At 38.2% G+C, this 19,659-nt stretch overlaps 1 protein-coding gene across 2 annotated transcripts; it reads left to right on the top strand.

Annotated features, from left to right (window-relative positions):
- Positions 1–7,157: 7,157 nt before the first annotated feature.
- Positions 7,158–19,336, top strand: zbed4 (zinc finger, BED-type containing 4). 2 transcript variants are annotated; one of them, XM_026231526.1, is made up of 3 exons: positions 7,158–7,509; positions 14,563–14,645; positions 14,742–19,336. In XM_026231526.1, exon 3 carries the CDS (start codon positions 14,759–14,761, stop codon positions 18,518–18,520), a length of 3,762 nt encoding a protein of 1,253 aa, XP_026087311.1. In that variant the 5' UTR covers positions 7,158–7,509; positions 14,563–14,645; positions 14,742–14,758; the 3' UTR covers positions 18,521–19,336. The 2 variants fall into 2 exon arrangements, with proteins under 2 accessions (XP_026087311.1, XP_026087304.1); XM_026231519.1 differs by having other exon boundaries at positions 7,159–7,509; positions 14,563–19,336.
- Positions 19,337–19,659: the final 323 nt, after the last annotated feature.

Below are 19,659 nucleotides of genomic sequence, written 5' to 3'. Positions count from 1 at the left end.
GGGCTTCCTGGGCTGCCTCTGGCGGAATGGTGGCTCTGCCTCACGACGCTCTGCCGCGCTCGGGAACGCGCGCCTGGTATTTCCCGCCTGGCGCTGTGCCGAAGAAGATCTGGACCTCGCTGCAGGGGGGGCTTGAGACCGTTTTGGCAAAAGATGAGGCATCATCTTAGACTGCTTGACGGTCTCGGCGTATTTCTCCGACAGAGATTCCACCGCGACACCGGAAAGACCGGTGGGGCTCACCGGTGCATCCAGGAACTGCCTCTTTTCGGCATCGCGCATGCCGGACAGCGTCAGCCACAGATGGCGATGCAGGACCACAAGGCTGCTCATATTGCGGCCGATTCCCTGCGCTACCTTTTTCGACGCCGCGAGAGCGAGATCCGCCGCCGTGCGCAGCTTCCTGAGCAACTCTGGGTCTGGGCTTCCCTCATCCAGGGACCCAAGGAGCCGAGTTTGGAAGACCTGCAGGATTGCCATCGTGTGGAGGGCAGATGCTCCATGTCCAGCAGATATGTACGCCTTCTCGGCGATGTGAGCAGTAGCTCGACATGTTTTAGAAGGCAAAGAGGCGGTTTTCCAGCCTGGAGAAGACGCCAGGTGGGCCGCGATAGCATCCTCGACGGGAGGCGGTCGCGCGTATCCTAATTTCTCCGCCCCTTCCACCGTCGTCAGCAGCTGGGTCCCCTGTGCATGGGCTCGGGCTGAGTAAAGGGAGCGCCATGACCGGGTGAGTTCCTCGGGTCTCTGCGGGGCTTCACCCTGGCAGCCCGCGCCAAGGAAAGAACCGTCCATCCATCTCTTAGACGGCAGCTCCTTGGGGGCTGTCCACTCCAATTCCATATCTGCCACCGCCTCCGTGAGGATCGCCATAAGCTCGGCATCCAGTGAGGCGGTGGCGGCTTCAGACGGGGCCTCGGACCACGCTCCCGGGTCTGAGGCATTAGTAGACATGGCGTCGTCCTCGTCATATCCAAACGAGACCATTTCCCGCGCTTCTAGTGGAGGGCGGTAACTGGCCTCAGAGTATGAGAGGGGATCTTCCACGTGAGGGTGGCGTGGGCGTTGGGCTGATGCCAGTACCTCGACAGAATCCGTCGATGGAGCTCTCTGCAGTCTCTCAGTTCGCGGCTCGACGGCGGTGGACGGGGGAGAGGCAGGAGATACAGGGCCACCGTTACGGGTAACGGCCAGCCTTGCACGAAGGATCTTGATGGGAAGCTCCTCACAGGCACGACATCCCGATCCTTCGAATGCCGCCTCTGCGTGAGCCCGACCCAGGCACAGCACACACTGCTCGTGTGCGTCCGGGAAATCAATGGGCCCACCACACATGCGGCAAAGAGACATTTTAAGAGTAAAATCACCGGAACGCGAGAGGGGATAATTTTCCATAATTTTCCGCTCTGTATGTGTGAATCCACGACGAAACCAGACTCAAGTGAAGAAAAAAAGATTCTGAGGGTTTTGGCGCCCACCGTCACCTATATTGATGGCTGTCAGCCAATCAGGTGAGGGCGAGGGCACCATTGGCTATTTGCAAGCAAAAGAGTTATTCAATCAGACTTCATAATTTCGAGGAAATGGATTTCCCCATACGTAATGTCGAGAGACCGACTCGATAAGGGAACCCTCTATAGCGCAGAGTTTCTACAGTCGAGCCTGAAGCTCCGCTGCGCGTCACTAAAACACGCCCTTTACACGCCTCTCAGAACAACGTCATGCAACGTCATCATTTCACCAACAAAGAGAAGTTATCAGAAAACTAAGAAATAAATCACTGGAACATGCGCGATCACAAAACGAACATGATAAAAGCGGCCGTTTGTTTGCATGCTTTGTCATATATTCAAATTCAAAAGCATCTATGTTTTAATTATAGAATAAGTGATACATTGATCATATTGATTTAATTTATCAGGACTCAAAATTAATCACACATAAATACACTTATTTCTATTTTATTTATTTATTTTTTCTGCTTATGAAAATAGCCTGCTTATTCAGTCGAGTCTTTTTCTGTTTATGTGTAGCCACAGTGACCTATACGTCACATTTAGAATGAATGATAATCTCTCTATTTTTATAAAAGCTCCTGAACAAAAAACATTATATGATAGTCAACGTGAGCAAAACTCTCGAGACGAGGCTTGTGACAGATAATATAAGTTACTAAATAAATACACGATTGTGATAGAGAATAAGAAGCTGACGTCTGATTTCTTCAAGAGGTCATGTTTAACATGTTTACTATGGTAACATGTTTAGCATGCGTGCATATCTTTTACATCGCTTATAAATATTTCTGCCTTGTATGGTGATTATAATCCACATCAGATCAAGTTATTTCAAACACTCGCCGCTGACTGAAAGTGAGTTTTGAGCTTGACTTATTTAAAAAAGTGTTTAATGCTGGTGTTAAAGCTGTTATCTTTCTGAAATTATCCTCAGCGCACACTCTCTATTTTTATAAAAGCTCCCGAACAAAAATCACTATTCTATTTTGATGATATGCAACGTGGAGCTAAACTCATGAAACGAGACGACAGATAAAATGTTACTTAATAAATACACAATTGTGATAGAGAATAAGAAGCTGACGTCTGATTTATCCAAGCATTTACCATGTTTACTATGGTAACGTTAATTTTTAGCGTGCTTTACATCGCTTATAAATATTTCTGCCTTGTTTAGTGATTATAATCCACATCGGATCAAGTTATTTCAAACACTTGCTGCTAAGAGTGAGTTTTGAGCTCAACTTATTTTAAAAAGTCTGTAATACCAGTGTTAAAGCTGTTATCTTTCTGAAATGATCCGCAGTGCAGACTCTCCAGACAGTGAGAAACTCCGCCTTTGTTCATAACCCCTCCTCTAGCCCCAGCTGGCCCGCTGGCGAGGAAGCCGAGGAAGCCCTGACAAAGCACTTTCAAGCCCTGGAAGTGACAGTGGAAACGCGACTGGCCCTGGCACGCCCGGTTTAAGCTCGCCAGTGGAAACACGGCTAATAACACCCCATGGAGAGAAAATGATAGTTTAACCTTTTGATGACTTGAAAGGATTTCCCATGGAGAGCCCATTCATTGACCTGATGTTGACCTAAGAGGCTGATTATGGGCCAGTTGTTTCACACTATTGTGAACAAATTACAGTTGCCTACAGTTGATTCCAAATACACTCAACCAAAGTTAATTAAGAACAAATAATCTTTCAGTGATATGGGCATTTAAATCTCCACAGCATATAATTTTTCCTTCTAAATGTACAGTAAGTTCATCCATTAACTCTACTGATAATCTTTTACATGGATTATAAAAATTTATAATTTTAACATTTCCTTCTTTACTCAAAACCTAATACTATAAATTCCAACTCATTACCTTTCTCAATAACCCTATATTGTATTCCATTTTTAACAAATATTATACACCCTCCCCCAATATCTTCCTCTCTATCTCTGCGTATACCATCATACCCTTTAATACTAAAATCTAATACTGGCTTAAGCCATGTTTCCTGGATACATATGATTTCTGGTTTCTTTCTAAGCCCTTTTATAAATCGTTTAAACTCCTGACCATTAGCTATCAAACTTCATGCATTCCATTGTAAAATATTCAAGTCAACTTATCACTTGTCTTTCCACCATCTTCCAGTCTTTTTTTTTTTATATTTTCCCAAGATATATTATCTATACCCAAAAACCTTTCAGCTCCTTTCACAATTATTTTAATTTTCTCTGTATTTTGTTTAACTTGATCTGTACAATTAATTACATAATCAATGAACAAAATCAACTAATCCACTGTCAGTGCTGTGTTGCTTTCCTCTGCTTGACCAACCTCTTGTCTCAAGTTATTTTCCATTGTATTGTTTTCCTGCTTGACCAACCTCATGTCTCATGATATGTTTAACAGTATCATCACTTCTCCTTTGCTTTTAAACCTTCTTCACTGCCTCTGAGTAACTTAAGTTGTTTACCGCTTTCACTTTTTCAATTTCCACTGCTCTCTTCCTTACATCACATACACTGTATGTTATCCTGTGTTGCCCACAACAATTACAGCAATTATCCTGTACACCCTCTCCACAGTTTTCAATTCTATGCTCACCTCCACACTTGGGACATCATTGTTTTCCTTTGCACACCGCTGCTATATGTCCATATCTCTGACATTTATAACAGCGGAATGGGGGAGGAATATATGGACTCACTACGAAACTCATATATCCTATTTTAACTCTTTCTGGAAGCACTGAATCCTGACGCTTTGTTTTTTTGTTCTTCTGTTTTACAAATTATAAGCAGACTTCCGTCTCTCAAAATCTTAGCTATATCCACTTCTCCTAACTTTTGCTTCAACTCTTTAGACAATGCCATTGGACTAAGATTAACATGCTCATCTTGCTTTCTAAATTTAAGAATTATCTTAAATTCCTCTTTTACAATCTTTTTGCGAACAGCCCTATTATCCTCATTTGAACTGTTTCCTTCTAATCCCCGTTTACTGGATTGGCTTGTTACCAGATTCCCTTCATTTAGTTTTTTTTCCTGTTTTCTTGACTTTTCCCACTCCCTACTAAATTCCAATCATCAAACTCCATATCTTCTTCATTAACTTTCTCAAAATTCATCTCAATACAGTCACAAACCAGTTTATGCCAACCGCCTTAAACTCAGAAAAAGTCGTTCTGCGTACAACCCACCTGCTCATAGGGTCACATAGGAAGGCTAGACAACCCCCCCATGCTTCACACTCCATTCCAGTTGGTGGCGGTAATACACCATAAATTGGCTTGTAAATCGCAATTAAATTGTTCAAGAAAAAGAAATAGACAAGCTCCAGATTTCTCTAAAAAGAGCCATGAGGGATGCCGAATATCTCCTTTTTTTATTTTTACATGTAATGCATGTAATACATTAACAAATATAATTTTCACGGAATCAGGATTTAAAAAAAATAAAATAAAAAATGCTGTCAATCAGCAGACGATAATAATTTTAGAGATTCATTAGAAATTAAAAATGTGATTGATTGTTTGAATGACTTTTCATTGGTTTCAGGTTTAAAATTAAATTCAAACAAATGTGAGTACCCTCTTTAAATAAAAAATTGAACTTCTAGATATTAATGGAATCCCTGTAAAGAATGTAGCTACCTATCAAAATATGTAAAGATGAAACGGAAAGGGTACAGCTTAATTTAAAAACTTGGTGACTGAAGATAAAAATAGATTGAATTTATGGTTAATGAAAGACCTGTCAATGAATAGTAGAATTATTTGATCAAAAACTGAATATTTATATCATCTGCTCTATCCTGCAATTTCACTAGATGTACCTAATAATATAATTAAAAAAGTAAATAGAAGTCTTTACAATTTTATTTGGAGAAATAGATCTCATTACATTAAAAAAGGTACCTTAACTAATTGGGTTTGTAATGGAGGCTTTAAATGTGATAGACTTCAGCACATCAAATGATGTTGCATGACAAAAAAACGGTTGCATCAAGAATTACTTTCAATACAAAATTAAAATGTATTATTTAAATCCCAATCTAATCTTAAAAAAAAAAAGGTGTTGAATTTCTGTTGCAATGCAACTTTGAAATAAGTAATATTCAACTTAGATTAAGTAATTTTCACAAGGTGATACTCTCATGGGTCCTTATAAACATAATTTCTCTCTAAAAATATATATATATATTAATTCCAATAATCCCTAAAGAATATTATTTAGTGTTTGATGCTATAGCATCTGGATTAAAATGTCTTTTCAAAGGAAAGTTGAATAAAGAAACTGAGTCTCAGACCTGATGTTGCAATTAACAGACAGGATTACTAACAGGATTCAGCCCAATATCTTCTAAAACACACTGACATTGTAAATTTGAGTGCAATGACGGGAAATATCCATGGTTGCTGCCTAAAATTATTGCATAAAAATAAAAATTGAGAGAAGTACATTTAAAATTACTCCATCGGGTGTACCCTCTTTAAAGTCTTTTTCTTAGATTTCGTACTGATGTAGATTTTATATGTGATTTCTTTGGTATGAGAAAGAAAATGTGTACTTATTTTTTTAACTGAATTTATAGCTAAATGTTTTGGATAGATTTGGAATGTTTCCTTTGTAAATGCCTAGACATGAAAGTTAACTTTTCTGAAAAAAAAAAAAAATATATATATATATTCATTTTATTTTATTTTAAAAGACAAAGATTACCACCAAATGTGGCCTTTATTGTTAATCTTTTTTGATCATGGGGAAATACCCCACAAATTAACAGAAATGGGTTAAAGGAAAACCCAACTTTTTGTTATTTCATATAGATATGAAAAATTATATCGCTTTACTACTTGGGTTGAAAAACAGTAAAGCAAAACGCCCTAGGTCTCTTAGTGAAGATTTTATGTTATTTATATGATGAACTCTTACCTGTTATTATTTTGTTTAGTTGTTTATTTTTTTTTTTTCCTGTATTATTATTTATAATATACTGTATATTTTCTATTTCTTTGTTGTTGTTTATATTTGTTCAGTACTCCATACCTTATATGTGGGAAATCAATATATATATATATATATATATATATATATATATATATATATATATATATATATATATATATATATATATATATATATACTATGTACTATTTATATTATTTATTTATAATACTGGCATGATTTTGTTATACATTTTAATTGTTACAGCTTAATTATTCCAAGTATATATATATATATATATATATATATATATATATATATATATATATATATATATATATACATATACATATATACATACATATATACACACACACACACACACACACACACACACACACACACACACACACACACATATATATATATATATATATATATATATATATAAATTCAAAATCTCAGTTACATTTACAATTGCACTGTCATATGAAACTCTACGAACACAAACATATTTAGAATTTCCTTTGCAATCAGGAAATGAAAATAAATCGAATGCTGGTTGATGCTATAGTGTCTCCTAAACAGCAAAAATCCAGAAAAGTTCCAAATATTTTAATTACCTAAAAACAGACTTAAACATCAAAGAGCCTATGTGTTTTGCCTTATTGCCCCTGAGAGAAACCCTGGGGTCAAGAAACCCCGTGCATATTTTTTAGTAAACCCTCGTTATTATCTGTGCTTTGAGCGTTTATGCATAAGTATGCAAAGTGTATAAATTGCTTCATAATTTTATTTACATGATTATGACCTTTCATCGGGTATGATATAAAAATGACGGTAGTTTTGTTTTATTAACCCCACCCACTATATCGAAAACCTATGTGACGCCATACCATAGAGCCATGTTTCTTCCGTCTGACGCCGTGTGGCGCTACTACAGCGCACTGTTTACGGCACAGGAGACAAAGCAACCAACAACACTGGACCAACTGTGCGCTTTATTTAACCATTTCACAGCCAAAACTCACTTAAGTAATCCTCAGGACACAAAGGTAAGCTATACTTATGCCTTTACTCGAGTGTTTATATTGTCTCGGGAAGACGCATGCATGAATTTGGTTTAGATCCAGTGACCCGTCTAGTTCGACGATCTTCTCTGTTTTGTGCGACCAGGATCCGGTTCTGCCTCATCAGGTTATGTCCTGTGTGGCCTAACGTAACCACACAATTGAGTTGTCACAAAGTCAACTACGCTCTTTCTACGTGATTAAATGATTCCAAGTAGGTATTTTAAATCCCCAAGCAGTCGTATGTACAAAGTAAATAATAAGAAAACACACAAGTAACTCAAGTTTTATGGCCATATGGCAGGAGCGAAATGTTAAGTATTTTCCTGTTGTTTTGTCTACGCGCTAATGCACTAGCCGCTAGCATGTGTCGCTCTAGCTAGCTCCTAACATCTCGTGAGAGCGTGTGTTGAGACGAGTAACGTTACCTCAAGCAGCACACGACTTCCTTACTAGAAACACTTCTGATAAATTGTATGTAATTGTATTAGAACTGCATGAAACATACATCAGTACACGGTCATAATTATCATAGTAGGCTGCTCAATGTATATTTTTGATTTTCTTTTAATTTATGCCTTAATATGTCGTGACAACTGACAGAAAATGTAAACGTTAATATACTCTTTACACCAAATGAAACAAATTCCACTGAGAAATATTTTAGCATAGTTTGACACTATGTGACAATGTAGCCTATATTTTCGTTTTGCTATTAATTGCTGTAATAGGACATATTGTCATTGATGACAACAACTGACGTTTTTCTTTTTTCTTTATCGCTATGTTCCGTTATGAACAGGTTCAAACCTATACAGTCTATGGTTAAAACAAGGAAAGGACTGTATTACTTTGTTAAAAATATGGTGGCATTTCTGAAAAAAAAAAAAAAAAAAAACAACCCACCAAGTATTCTAATAGTAGTAGTTTATATAGAGGAAAATATACCAATTTGGTAAACAAACACTGTTGCATTTCAAGAAATAAAGTGAATGTGGATATCACAGTATACCTCTCATAGCTCTGTGTAGTTACAGGTCCAGGTTAAGATGGGGAGTGAGATGTCATAGCAGCTTTATGCAGGTTATATAATAATTTCTCATAGTTCTGTGTAGTTACAGGTCCAGATTAAAGATGAGGAGTGAGATGTCATAGCAGCCTTATGCAGGTTATATAATTATTTAATTGACAGGTTTCCCATTCATTTTAAAGTACATTATCATGTCCACATTAATGAATAGGCTGTATTATTCAAGTATGATTGATCATTGCTACTGATCCCAAATAAATATGCACCAATAATAATACCAGCCATAAAAAAAAGATAATTATTTTTGTGTTATGCTGATAACTGACTAACTAACTAACGGTCTGTTTTGGCTGTTAGGCCTATATGGTTATTTTCATTGGAGATGCTAACAAAGCTGAAAAGAGAGAACCGAAACAGTGTTATTCTTAATACAAGTCGAATAATAATGATGATGATTATAATATTATAATTTTTCAATATCTAACTAGTGAAATATCCAGCAATTTGTTGCCAAAAAGTTGTTCTAGATTACATTTTCCATGGTATCCTGAACACCTTTTTGGTGACCGTTTGACAGTAGTTGCTATAAAAGCTAGGCTTAGCAGAGAATTAGTTCCACAAACCATAAATACACAAAACTACTTTTCAAGACCAATATCTCTGAAAGTAATGATAACTTTCAGTTCAGGTCAGCCATTGATTTCATTAATTTGAAAGGGTCATTTGATGCTTTTTTAAAGATAATTATTTTGTGTATGTGGAGTAACATGAATCATGGAGTTGACATGATTTAATGTTCAAAAAACACATTATTTTTCAAATACTGTAAATTATTGTAGGTCCTCTATGCTCCGCCTCTCTCAAACGTGTCCTTTCTTCCAGGCAAGCACAGTCTGCTTTGATTGGCCAACTGACCCAGTGCATTGTGATTGGCCGAACAAAGCAAGCACTCGTCGGAAATGTAACACTGCTTTTCATAATCACCAGCTAGAGACAGTTAATAATGTCCTTAGTTTTACCACCAGTTCAAGCCCGAAAGAGGAACAGAGTGGTGTGACAGGCAGTGATGAGGCATGTAATGTGTTTGCAATACACAAGCCACGGACGTTAAGACAGCGGACTCCAATATGTGATCGGGTTGGGCGATAAATCGATTTTATCGATTAACTCGAATGAGTAGTTCATATCGACTAGTTTGAATGAAAATACGTTTTCTTTTCAACATCCGCCGACGCTCCACTCAGGGCTCCTGTAGTTTCCAACGGCGTGTTTGCTATAGAGACAAGCTGTCGAGTGAGAGAGATGTTACACAGTATGAAATGAACAAGACAGCGGCAGCACAAGCACACCCGCCAAAAAGCTACCACAGGAAGTGTTACTTGTTGCGTGGCTTGCCGGGCTTTACTTTTGTGACTCGCATGGCAGTAAATAATACGATGATATGATCATGCAGTCAATTCAGATATTTCATAAAAACATTAAAAACAAGCAGTGCTATAACATAACCCTTTAAAAAACTCACACCATGTCTACACCGGGCACGAGTGGCACGATCCAACAAAAGACGACAGAACCCAGTGATGTTGTCTACACTGGATGCGGTGTGATGCGACACTATCCCCATCAGTAAACTGATGCCTCGTTCTTTTCATGACGAAATGTACTGACACTATGTTCAGATGATTTGCAACTGTAGTGTGGTGCCATCAAGTTTAGACAGACTTTTAGCGCAGCAGGGCGTGGCACGACAACTCTTGCGTCCGTGGTAGACATGGTTAGACAGTGTCTGGTCTATTTGAAAATTATTTATATATATATATATATATATATATATATATATATATATATATATATATATATATATATATATATATATATATATATGTGCTGCAACAACGAGTCGACGTCATCGATTATGTAGACTACAAAAATACGTCGACATGCGTGAAATGCGTCGACGCGTCACACTGTTTGTTTACATCTTGCGTAATGGCATACTGGGAATGGAAGTTGCATTCTATCACAAAAACAGAGACCATTGTTATCAAAAGTATGTGAATACTTTAAACACAGGACAACTAAAATGGCCCTTTGTTGTAAAACCGATATGGTGAACCACGGCAGCACAACTGCGATGCGCAAGCACCTCAGAGGAAAACATCTTGGCGCTCTCAAGTGTTAAGGTTTAACTAGTTACCGTGTGATCTGGTGACCAACTTCCTGGTTCAGGTCTGATATTCTTGCGCTTGCGGCATTCTGAAAAGTTGAGATGTTTTTAACTCGATGCGGTGCGGACGCGCCTGGAAAAAACGAGCGTGTCGCACCGCGTGCGCGTCGCGACTGCGTCGCTTCCATTATGAGCGCGCTTATCGTGCGCCTACATTGGAAATAACGAACTTGAGCGCGCAATAGGCGTGATATGTGAACGTCCCCTTAAAAGACAGCGCGCCGCAAGACAACAGTCACAAACCACCGAGCTACCCCAAATCAGCTCCAGATCTCTGGAAACCATGCTAAACCATAGCAGAACCCTGACTACATTTTATGGTTTGTGATGCTAAAGAACATTTCATGACGTCTCAGACAACTGTAAATTTATGGCTACTGTGGTTTAATTATAAATGCTATCATAAGCTCATATTTACCATAGTAAAATAATTTTCTTTGCCTCTTATTTATTTTATACTGTAAAAACTTCAACCACATAAGTTGAAAATGAATAAAGGTTGAAATATTATATTAGAAGTTGTACTTATATTTTTTTTTTGTAAAGTTATCCAAAGGATTCATTAGCTAATTAAAAAAAAGAACATTAGATTAATTATTTATTGTAATAAAAATAATCGTTAGATTAGTCGACAGAAAAAATAATCATTAGTTGCAGCTCTAATATATATATATATATATATATATATATATATATATATATATATATATATATATATATATATAAAAGATGGAAATTTTGACTAAAAATATATTTACACACGCTCTGTCCTACGTCCGTGACACTGACTCACTGCGGAGTTGTCGGTTTTAATCTTAACAGTTCTTAACGCAGAGTATGCACTTGGTTGGTTAGATGCATGATGGGCTAGTATGGGCTAGGTGTTTTTTTTTTTTTATAATTTTGTCTCAGTTACAAATTTGACTGGTAAATGATAAAGAATGATAGCCCCCATTGCATTGCATATCAGGGATGACAGATTGATAAAAAGACATGCTAATTATTACTAGATGTAACTTGATACCTTGAAATAAAAGTGGCTCTATTGATTTTTTGATCAGTGCAGCTCCCATGAAAAAAAAACTAGTGAAGACCTATGACAGTCTTACAAACTGTATCCAATATGGCTGTCACTTTTGTGAAAAAAATCATTTTCGATTTTTAAGACATAAGTATTTGTTGAATCGATTGTAAAATCTTGTAAAAAAAAGACGATTGTAAAAAAAAAAAGAGAAAAAGACGTTTCCTTTTTCAACGTAAAATAACGGACGAACGTAAAGAGAGTGCTGGAAACGCAAAAGTCAGCAATATTTCTTCTTTATTGGCATGAAGTGCAGAATAACAAACGGCAACAGGAGTGCAACATTCTCGAAAAAAATATATGCAAAGGGGACTGCTGCCATAACATAAATGAAAAACATCACTGCAGGCTTCAACCCGGCTGCATTTATGATTTAGACAATTCAAAAATCTCCAAGATTATTTTAAATAATGATTCAATCCATTTCAAACAACTGTTCAAAAATGAAACTTTAAATGGACCTGAGAAACATCTGTGTTTTTTTTATTGAACGTAACCGACACTTAGGCTAGGCGGCACTAGGCAGGCATATTGAAATGCGCAAAAAGTCACAAATTTATTGGACAGGAAAACAAGTCGATCAACATTTTCGGGGTCCAGAGCAGAGCGTTTTTAATTCACTGTATGTCCAGCTGTTGAGAAGATGTGCTCCGACCGCACTGATGTCCCAGGGACCAGTGTTGGGCAGTAGCGTCGCTACAAGCAGCGAAGCTACTAGTTTAACTACTAGTTTAATTTCTCAGTAGCTTGGTCGTAGCTTCGCTACTTTCTGAATCAAATAGCTTTTCAGTAGCGAAGCTCTTTTTTTTACCAAGTAGTGCGGTAGCTTCCACACAAGCTACATTTTCGCAAGCATTTCTGAAGCTCAAACTCAAATCGGGAAATACAACTGCTAAGATCGCTGATCCTGGATCAGTAGTGACGCGACGGCGCTACTTCATCTTGTTCGTGCTTACGGTGGATAGCAACCAACCATCTTTATGATGCATTACCGCCACCTTCTGCTCCGGATGGTACCACTCCTTGGCCAGTCACGCAAAAAATTATTTGATGAAATGATGGCATAGGATGAGGTCGGAGAACAGTTAATCCCGAGGAGTGAGTCGCCATGGCCGTACCTCGACAAGTACATGACACTGACCGAGATAACCGAGAGAAAATATGTTTTCAGATGCTGCTTGTGAAAATTATCAGGGTCCCCCTTACGAAAGGAAAATATATTTTATATTAAATATATTGTAATACATTATTTTCCTTTTTATTTTCTAATATTTTATATATTTGAATACATTTAATAATATATTGATGACACATATATTATATAATATATTGCAAAATATACAAATGATTGCCGCTTTCAATATATTGCAATATATAATAAGCAATATATATAAGAATATATGCCTAATATATTACATGATATTTTCCAATATATTGCAATATATTTTTGTTTCATAAGGGCCAGCCTGGCCATTTTTTTTTGTACTGTGTCTTGCATTTTGTTCTGCAAAGGCCTACAGTATATTAAGAATGCCCATACAACAGGTGCATACACTTACTTGTGCTCACATTGTTAATTACATGTATTTTGATTGTTTTTGTTGCCAAAATGATAAGGAACACAAACTATTCAACTAAACAATTACACCTGCCTATCTGTTTGACTGACAGTTTTGAGCACTGAGATAGCATTGACTTGTAATAAAACGTGTTCAACATAAAATTTTTATTTTAAAAGTAGCTTAGATGTAGCAAGCTACTGCTGATGTAGCTTAGCTTGCTACATTTCCCAGGGGGGTAGCTTCAGTGTAGTGAAGCTTCATTTACTGTGGAGTAACTGGTAGCTTAGCTCACTACATTTTCCAAGTAGCTTGCCCAACACTGCTAGGGACACTCAGGTACAGCTGCGCAAAGTGGGGGTATTACTGCCAATTTTCCACCACGAAAGCCAGTCGCTGTCAGCTTTCAATGGTCCTTTTCATAACTCAGAATCTCCTGTAACTAGATGCGCGAATGAGGTGAATTCGAGTCTTGCTTACGCCTAGATTACACACAGCATCTCCCTGACATGGCTGCTTCAACACTAACTTTGGTTACTGAAACCATGCCTTCTTTCTTTGCCTGAACATCTGTCAAGTCAAGTCACTTTTATTGTCACATCACCACAGTACATGTGCCTTGGTGAGTGAAATTTTTGGGAGCGTTCTCCAGAAATTGCAGAAACAATTAACATTTAACCATACAGACTTCAACAGGTGAATATGTGCAATATGCACATACATATAGTCAGTACACACCGTGTACTATGGGCGGCATTATGCAAATATTTCCACATAGTGACGTAGACGTGGGGGCATTTGAATGAGTTGTTTAGGAAGGCATGGCAGAGTCTTAACTTTGTTAAAAAAAATCTGTTTGGTTTTGAGACTTTAGTCTTTGCAACTTTACAGATCTTCTTCATGCACCAAGAGCTTGTAACACTCCAAAGAGAAAGAAAAAAATTTAATCGCATCATATGACCCCTTTAAATTGTCAAACTGATTCAAACAGATAAAACAATAATAAGTGTATTACTAATAACTTATAATAATGAGTTTAAAATAATGTTCTATAAAAACTACTAAAAAGTGTGTATATAACATTATTTCTTTTATTCCTTTAAACTGTTAATTGTATTTTTGATCTCATCTAATTTTTCAGGTTCTACAAATGAAAACAAGCAGTTTACACTATCCTAAATGGAGGTCAACACATCTGTTGCATCTGTGCTCAGATATAACATGGTAAAGTAAACATCTGGATGGAAGAAAGATCCATACCCATGACACTTGAACACTTAAAAAGCTGCTTTGAATAGAGAAGGTTTTCTTTCCCTGCAGAAATTCTTTCTGCGATAATGGATGGAGAGGACGGCCTCTCAGAGAAGACTGAGGATATAAGCCACGAGCATAATGGCTCCAAAGATAACAAGAGAATAGAGGCCAAAGGAACCTGTTTAAAAATAGAAGGGAAAGATGGTTATGTGTTTAAATCATACAGAATTACTCCTCAAGATGTACTGGAAGCAGATCCCCACACTTGTCCCTCTGAGACACTGGCAAAAGATTCCTCTTTAGTGTCTTTGTCATTTGAGGGCACAGAGGAAGATGGATCTTCTGAGGTCGATGGGCTCTCAACAGAGGATTCAACAGCAGAAAGTTGTGAAAAGCATGACTCTCAGACATCTCTAACTGTTTCAAGTAAGAGCCAGAACACTGAAATAAATAATTCCGAAATTGAAACAAGTATTTGTGTCAAAGAAGAACCAAATGTAACTGGTGAAATCGCTCAGGATGATGAAAAGTTATCATTTGATGGGGCCTTTGGCCCCTTTGCCACCAGAGGTTATGATGATGCTTATGGTAGCTTGTTCAGTGGCTACTCAAGTACTCTGTATGATGTTGCAATGGATGCTGTCACACAAAGCCTTCTATCATCCATTAGAAGTCCCCTCAACCCTAGAAAAAAATCCCCTGCTTGGAACCATTTTTTCATATCACCACGTGATAGTACCAAAGCAATCTGTATGTACTGTATGAAAGAATTCAGCCGAGGTAAAAATGAGAAAGATCTCAGTACTAGTTGTTTAATGAGGCATGTGCGAAGGGCTCACCCCACTGTTCTTCTGCAAGACAGTGACTCTGTAAATAATTTGTCCAATAATTCATCTTTAATACCTCCCAATATACCACCAAACAATGGAGACTTGTCTGTATGCATCAAGCCTCCTACAGACAACCTTACTCCACTGTCCTCTATTGTAGCTGAGGCCACAGACATAGTGTCCAAAGACTCTTTACAAAAGGTCAAACCAAAAGCAGAAAAGAGCGTTAAGAGTGACTATAGTGTGGTTCCATCCCCACATTCCTTAAACAACCATAATGATGATGCCACAGACTTGAGTGAATGCCCTGGATCAGCCCCTAAGAGCTCAAGTTCCCGGCGGCGATCAGCAGTGTGGAAACACTTTTATTTATCCCCTGCTGACAGCTCAAAAGCAGTGTGTATTCACTGCATGAATGAATTCAGTCGTGGCAAAAATGGGAAAGATTTGGGGACAAGCTGCCTTATTCGCCACATGTGGCGGGCCCATCGTGACATAGTCATCGAAGAAAATGGACAGGGCTCAGGCATTCCTCCACCTTACACCACTTCACCAACATTGCTGTCGCGCACACAAGACTCCACAGAGGTCAAAAAGGAATTTCTCTGTACCTCGCATCGCACTGATGCCATATCAGACGAAGTGCCCAATGATGACAGTGAGAACATGATTCTTGAGGATGAGGCAAATGATGCTACATATCAATCTGGACAGGAGTCCTCACTTGATGCATCATTTAGTCTGAAAGGGGAAAATATACCTGTGTCATCCTCGCCAGAGGAACACAGTGAGGGGCATAGCATATCCCAAGATCAGAACTCAGTTTTTCAACAGAACAAAAAAATTATGAAACGAGTGAAATCGGAAGTATGGCATCATTTCATTGTCTCTCCTGTTGACCAGCTCAAAGCTTTGTGTCGGTATTGTCCCTGTGTTATAAGCCGTGGTAAACGAGGGGACTTTGGCACAAGCTGTTTAATGAGACATTTAATGCGACGGCACCCTGATGTTCTCAAAACCCAAAAAAGCACAAATGACAAAGTTTCCACGCCTCAGTCTCCCCATTGTACTCTTGCTGCAGAGGACAACATGACAACAAATGCAACGGACAGCCCTGCTGCTGAGAACAAACACCACACCCTGCCTGTTTTCAGCAAAAAGACTTCAAAGCTATGGAATCACTTTTCTATTTCCTCAGCGGACCCAACAAAGGTGGTCTGTTTGCACTGTAGCCGCACAATTAGCAGAGGCAAAAAGACAACCAATTTAGGCACTAGTTGCTTATTTAGGCACATGCAAAGATTTCATGGGCATGTGCTTGAAAATAATAGTAATAACTCAGGTGATGTGTCATCTGCTGAAATTCAAGTTAAGCAGGAGCTCATGGATGTTTCTACTTATGAGGAGAATGCAGAGAAGTTCAGTGAATGCCACCCAGCTTCCAAAAAAATCACCAAACTCATTGCTGAAATGCTTGCACTGGATCTTCAGCCATCAACTGTAGTGGAAAATGTTGGCCTTAACCGACTACTGGAATACCTCCAGCCACAGTATTCTCTACCTTCGTCATCCTACTTTACCAGCACAGCAATCCCCGAAATGTATGGAAGCGTGAAAGAAGTAGTTCTGACCCACCTCAAGGAGGCTGAAGGTGGAATTATTCACTTCACGACAAGTGTCTGGGTCAGCAGCCAAACCCAAGAGTACTTGATTGTTACAGCCCACTGGGTAACATTTGAGTCTCAAGTTCTGCCTCAAGGGCAAGATTTCCACTGCTCAGCCCTTCTTGGTGTTTCTTCAATTGACTGTGACTACAATGTGCTGAACATACAGAAGCAGCTTGAATATCTTTGGGACACCTGGATTGGTTCTTCAGGCCTTAAAATTGGATTTACTGTAACAGATAATCAAACTATTGGAAGCATACTAGAGAGCAGTGATCACACCACCATGCAGTGTTTTGTTCATAGCATAGACCTCATTGTTAACGAAGCCATAAAAAGTCAGAGGATGGTTCAGAACTTGCTTAGTATTGCTCGGAAAATCTGTGAGAGAGTGCATCGTTCTGCTAAAGCAAAGGAGAAGTTGGGAGAGCTGCAAAAAACTTACCAGTTACCTGAAAACCAGCTGGTTCAGGATGTTCCCTCTAAGTGGAAAACATCATATTTTATGCTTGAGCGATTAGTAGAGCAAAAGAAAGCCATTGATGAGATGTCAATAGAGTGTAATTTCAGGGAACTGATAAGCTGTGACCAGTGGGAAGTAATGCAGTCAGTCTGCAATGCTCTTAAGCCTTTCGAGGTATCCTGCAGGGAGATGAGCAGTCGCACAGCAACTCTAGGTCAGGTCATTCCACTCATTCACATACTCAACCGAAAAATAGATATGCTTTTTGATGAGACCATGGGTATTGACAATATGCTCAAGTCTTTAAAGGAAGCAATGGTGACTAAAATGTCACCTACACTTCATGACCCCAGGTACATATGGGCAACCATGTTGGACCCAAGGTATAAGACCTCACTTTTTACTGAGGAAGAAGCAGAGCAGTGTAAGCATGACCTCATACAAGAGCTTGAGGTGTCTGCATCTAACTCCGTGGAGACTAAACCACCATTGTCAAACGGATGCAGTGAAATACCAGCTTCATCAAACAGCTTGGCCTCAAACGATGAAAACCTCTGGGCTCTTATGGATGACATTAGACAGAAAATCAAGCAAGAGGAGAAACCAAAATCATTGGAGCTTGCAGTGCTGGAGTATTTGGAGGAAGACATTCTTGACCAGAGTTGTGATCCTCTGGATTATTGGAACCTAAAGAAGTTACTGTGGCCTGAACTTGCCAAAGTAGCTGTACGCTATGTGGGTTGTCCACCCAGCATTGTACCAGCAGACACCCTTTTTAGCACATCAAGTGTCAACTGTGCCCTGAATCAGTCCCGGCCATTGCTAGAAAATCTTGAAGGACTTCTTTTTTTAAAGGTCAACCTTCCTTTGATATATTTTCAGTACTGATAATTGTGTATTTATATTTGCAAGGCTGTTGCTTAGATTCTGAAGAACCTCAACTTAGGACCACTCAAGTAACTTTTCTGAGAAGGCCTAGCTAAATTCATTTTATTGAGGTTCATATTCTTCAATACACAGCATTTGGATATTTAATTGAATAAAGATTGCTTGAGTACTACTGTTAAGTTCACTTGATAACTGGAGTCTTATTCCTGGTGAAAAGTGTTTTCAGGGAGGGAGGGTTAGCTAGCTATAGGGGTAGTTATTGTTTGTTGCTGTACTTTGATTCCTTTTATTAAATTTATTTTATCTCGTCTTCTCTCTCCTTGTGCCTTATACAAACTACTTCAGGTCAACATGCTGTAAATATGAATTGATGTGCAAAGCAAGTCATAGTCTTCTGATTTAAATGATTTTATAAAATTGAAACTACATGCTGAATACTGTTTTTATATAGATACATGACCCAAAATAAATGCTGTGACTGAGAGATGTTTTAAATGTATTTTATTTAATTCTGTGATTTTTGTGGTTCATGGTACTTTTAGAATTAGGGTTATTTTTATTTTTGCTGATGATTGCTTTGTATTTGTTAAAATGTATATAATGCTGTACTTTCAGGTTAAAATCTTTTTTGAAAATTTGTCAAAGCACAAATCAATTTTCTTTTTCTTAAATTATGGGACTTTAAGGAAATGTACTATACATTTTATAAATTTCCAAAATATAATTTGACAAAGGAATAATTGAGACTGGAACAATACGTTTTTTTCTTTTTTTCTATGTGGTAATTTGTAAATAAAACTTTACACTTTGAAAACATGTTGCTTTTAAATTTTATGTTTCAGATCTTGGTCTTGTGAATGTTTTATCCCTATTGAGTATTAATAGGGATAGTTATATACAGAGGACATAGCTATACAAGGACTATAGTTGCCATAGGACTAGTGGTGTTTGATGTTTTGCTGAGCTTTCATATACTTGTATATGTATACCACACAAAAAAAAAAAAGTATGTGATGGATAGGCCATCTGTCCAGGGTGTTCCTCTGCCTTCAGCCATAGAAGTGAGATGACACTACATAGCATAATCTTTTTGGAAAAATGGTTGTATTTAGTTTTTTATAAGTACGATTAAAGGAATG

Source organism: Carassius auratus, chromosome 4, assembly GCF_003368295.1.
Source record: "Carassius auratus strain Wakin chromosome 4, ASM336829v1, whole genome shotgun sequence".
In the NCBI taxonomy this organism is placed as follows: domain Eukaryota; kingdom Metazoa; phylum Chordata; class Actinopteri; order Cypriniformes; family Cyprinidae; genus Carassius; species Carassius auratus.
This window is presented reverse-complemented; position numbering and strand designations above follow the sequence as displayed.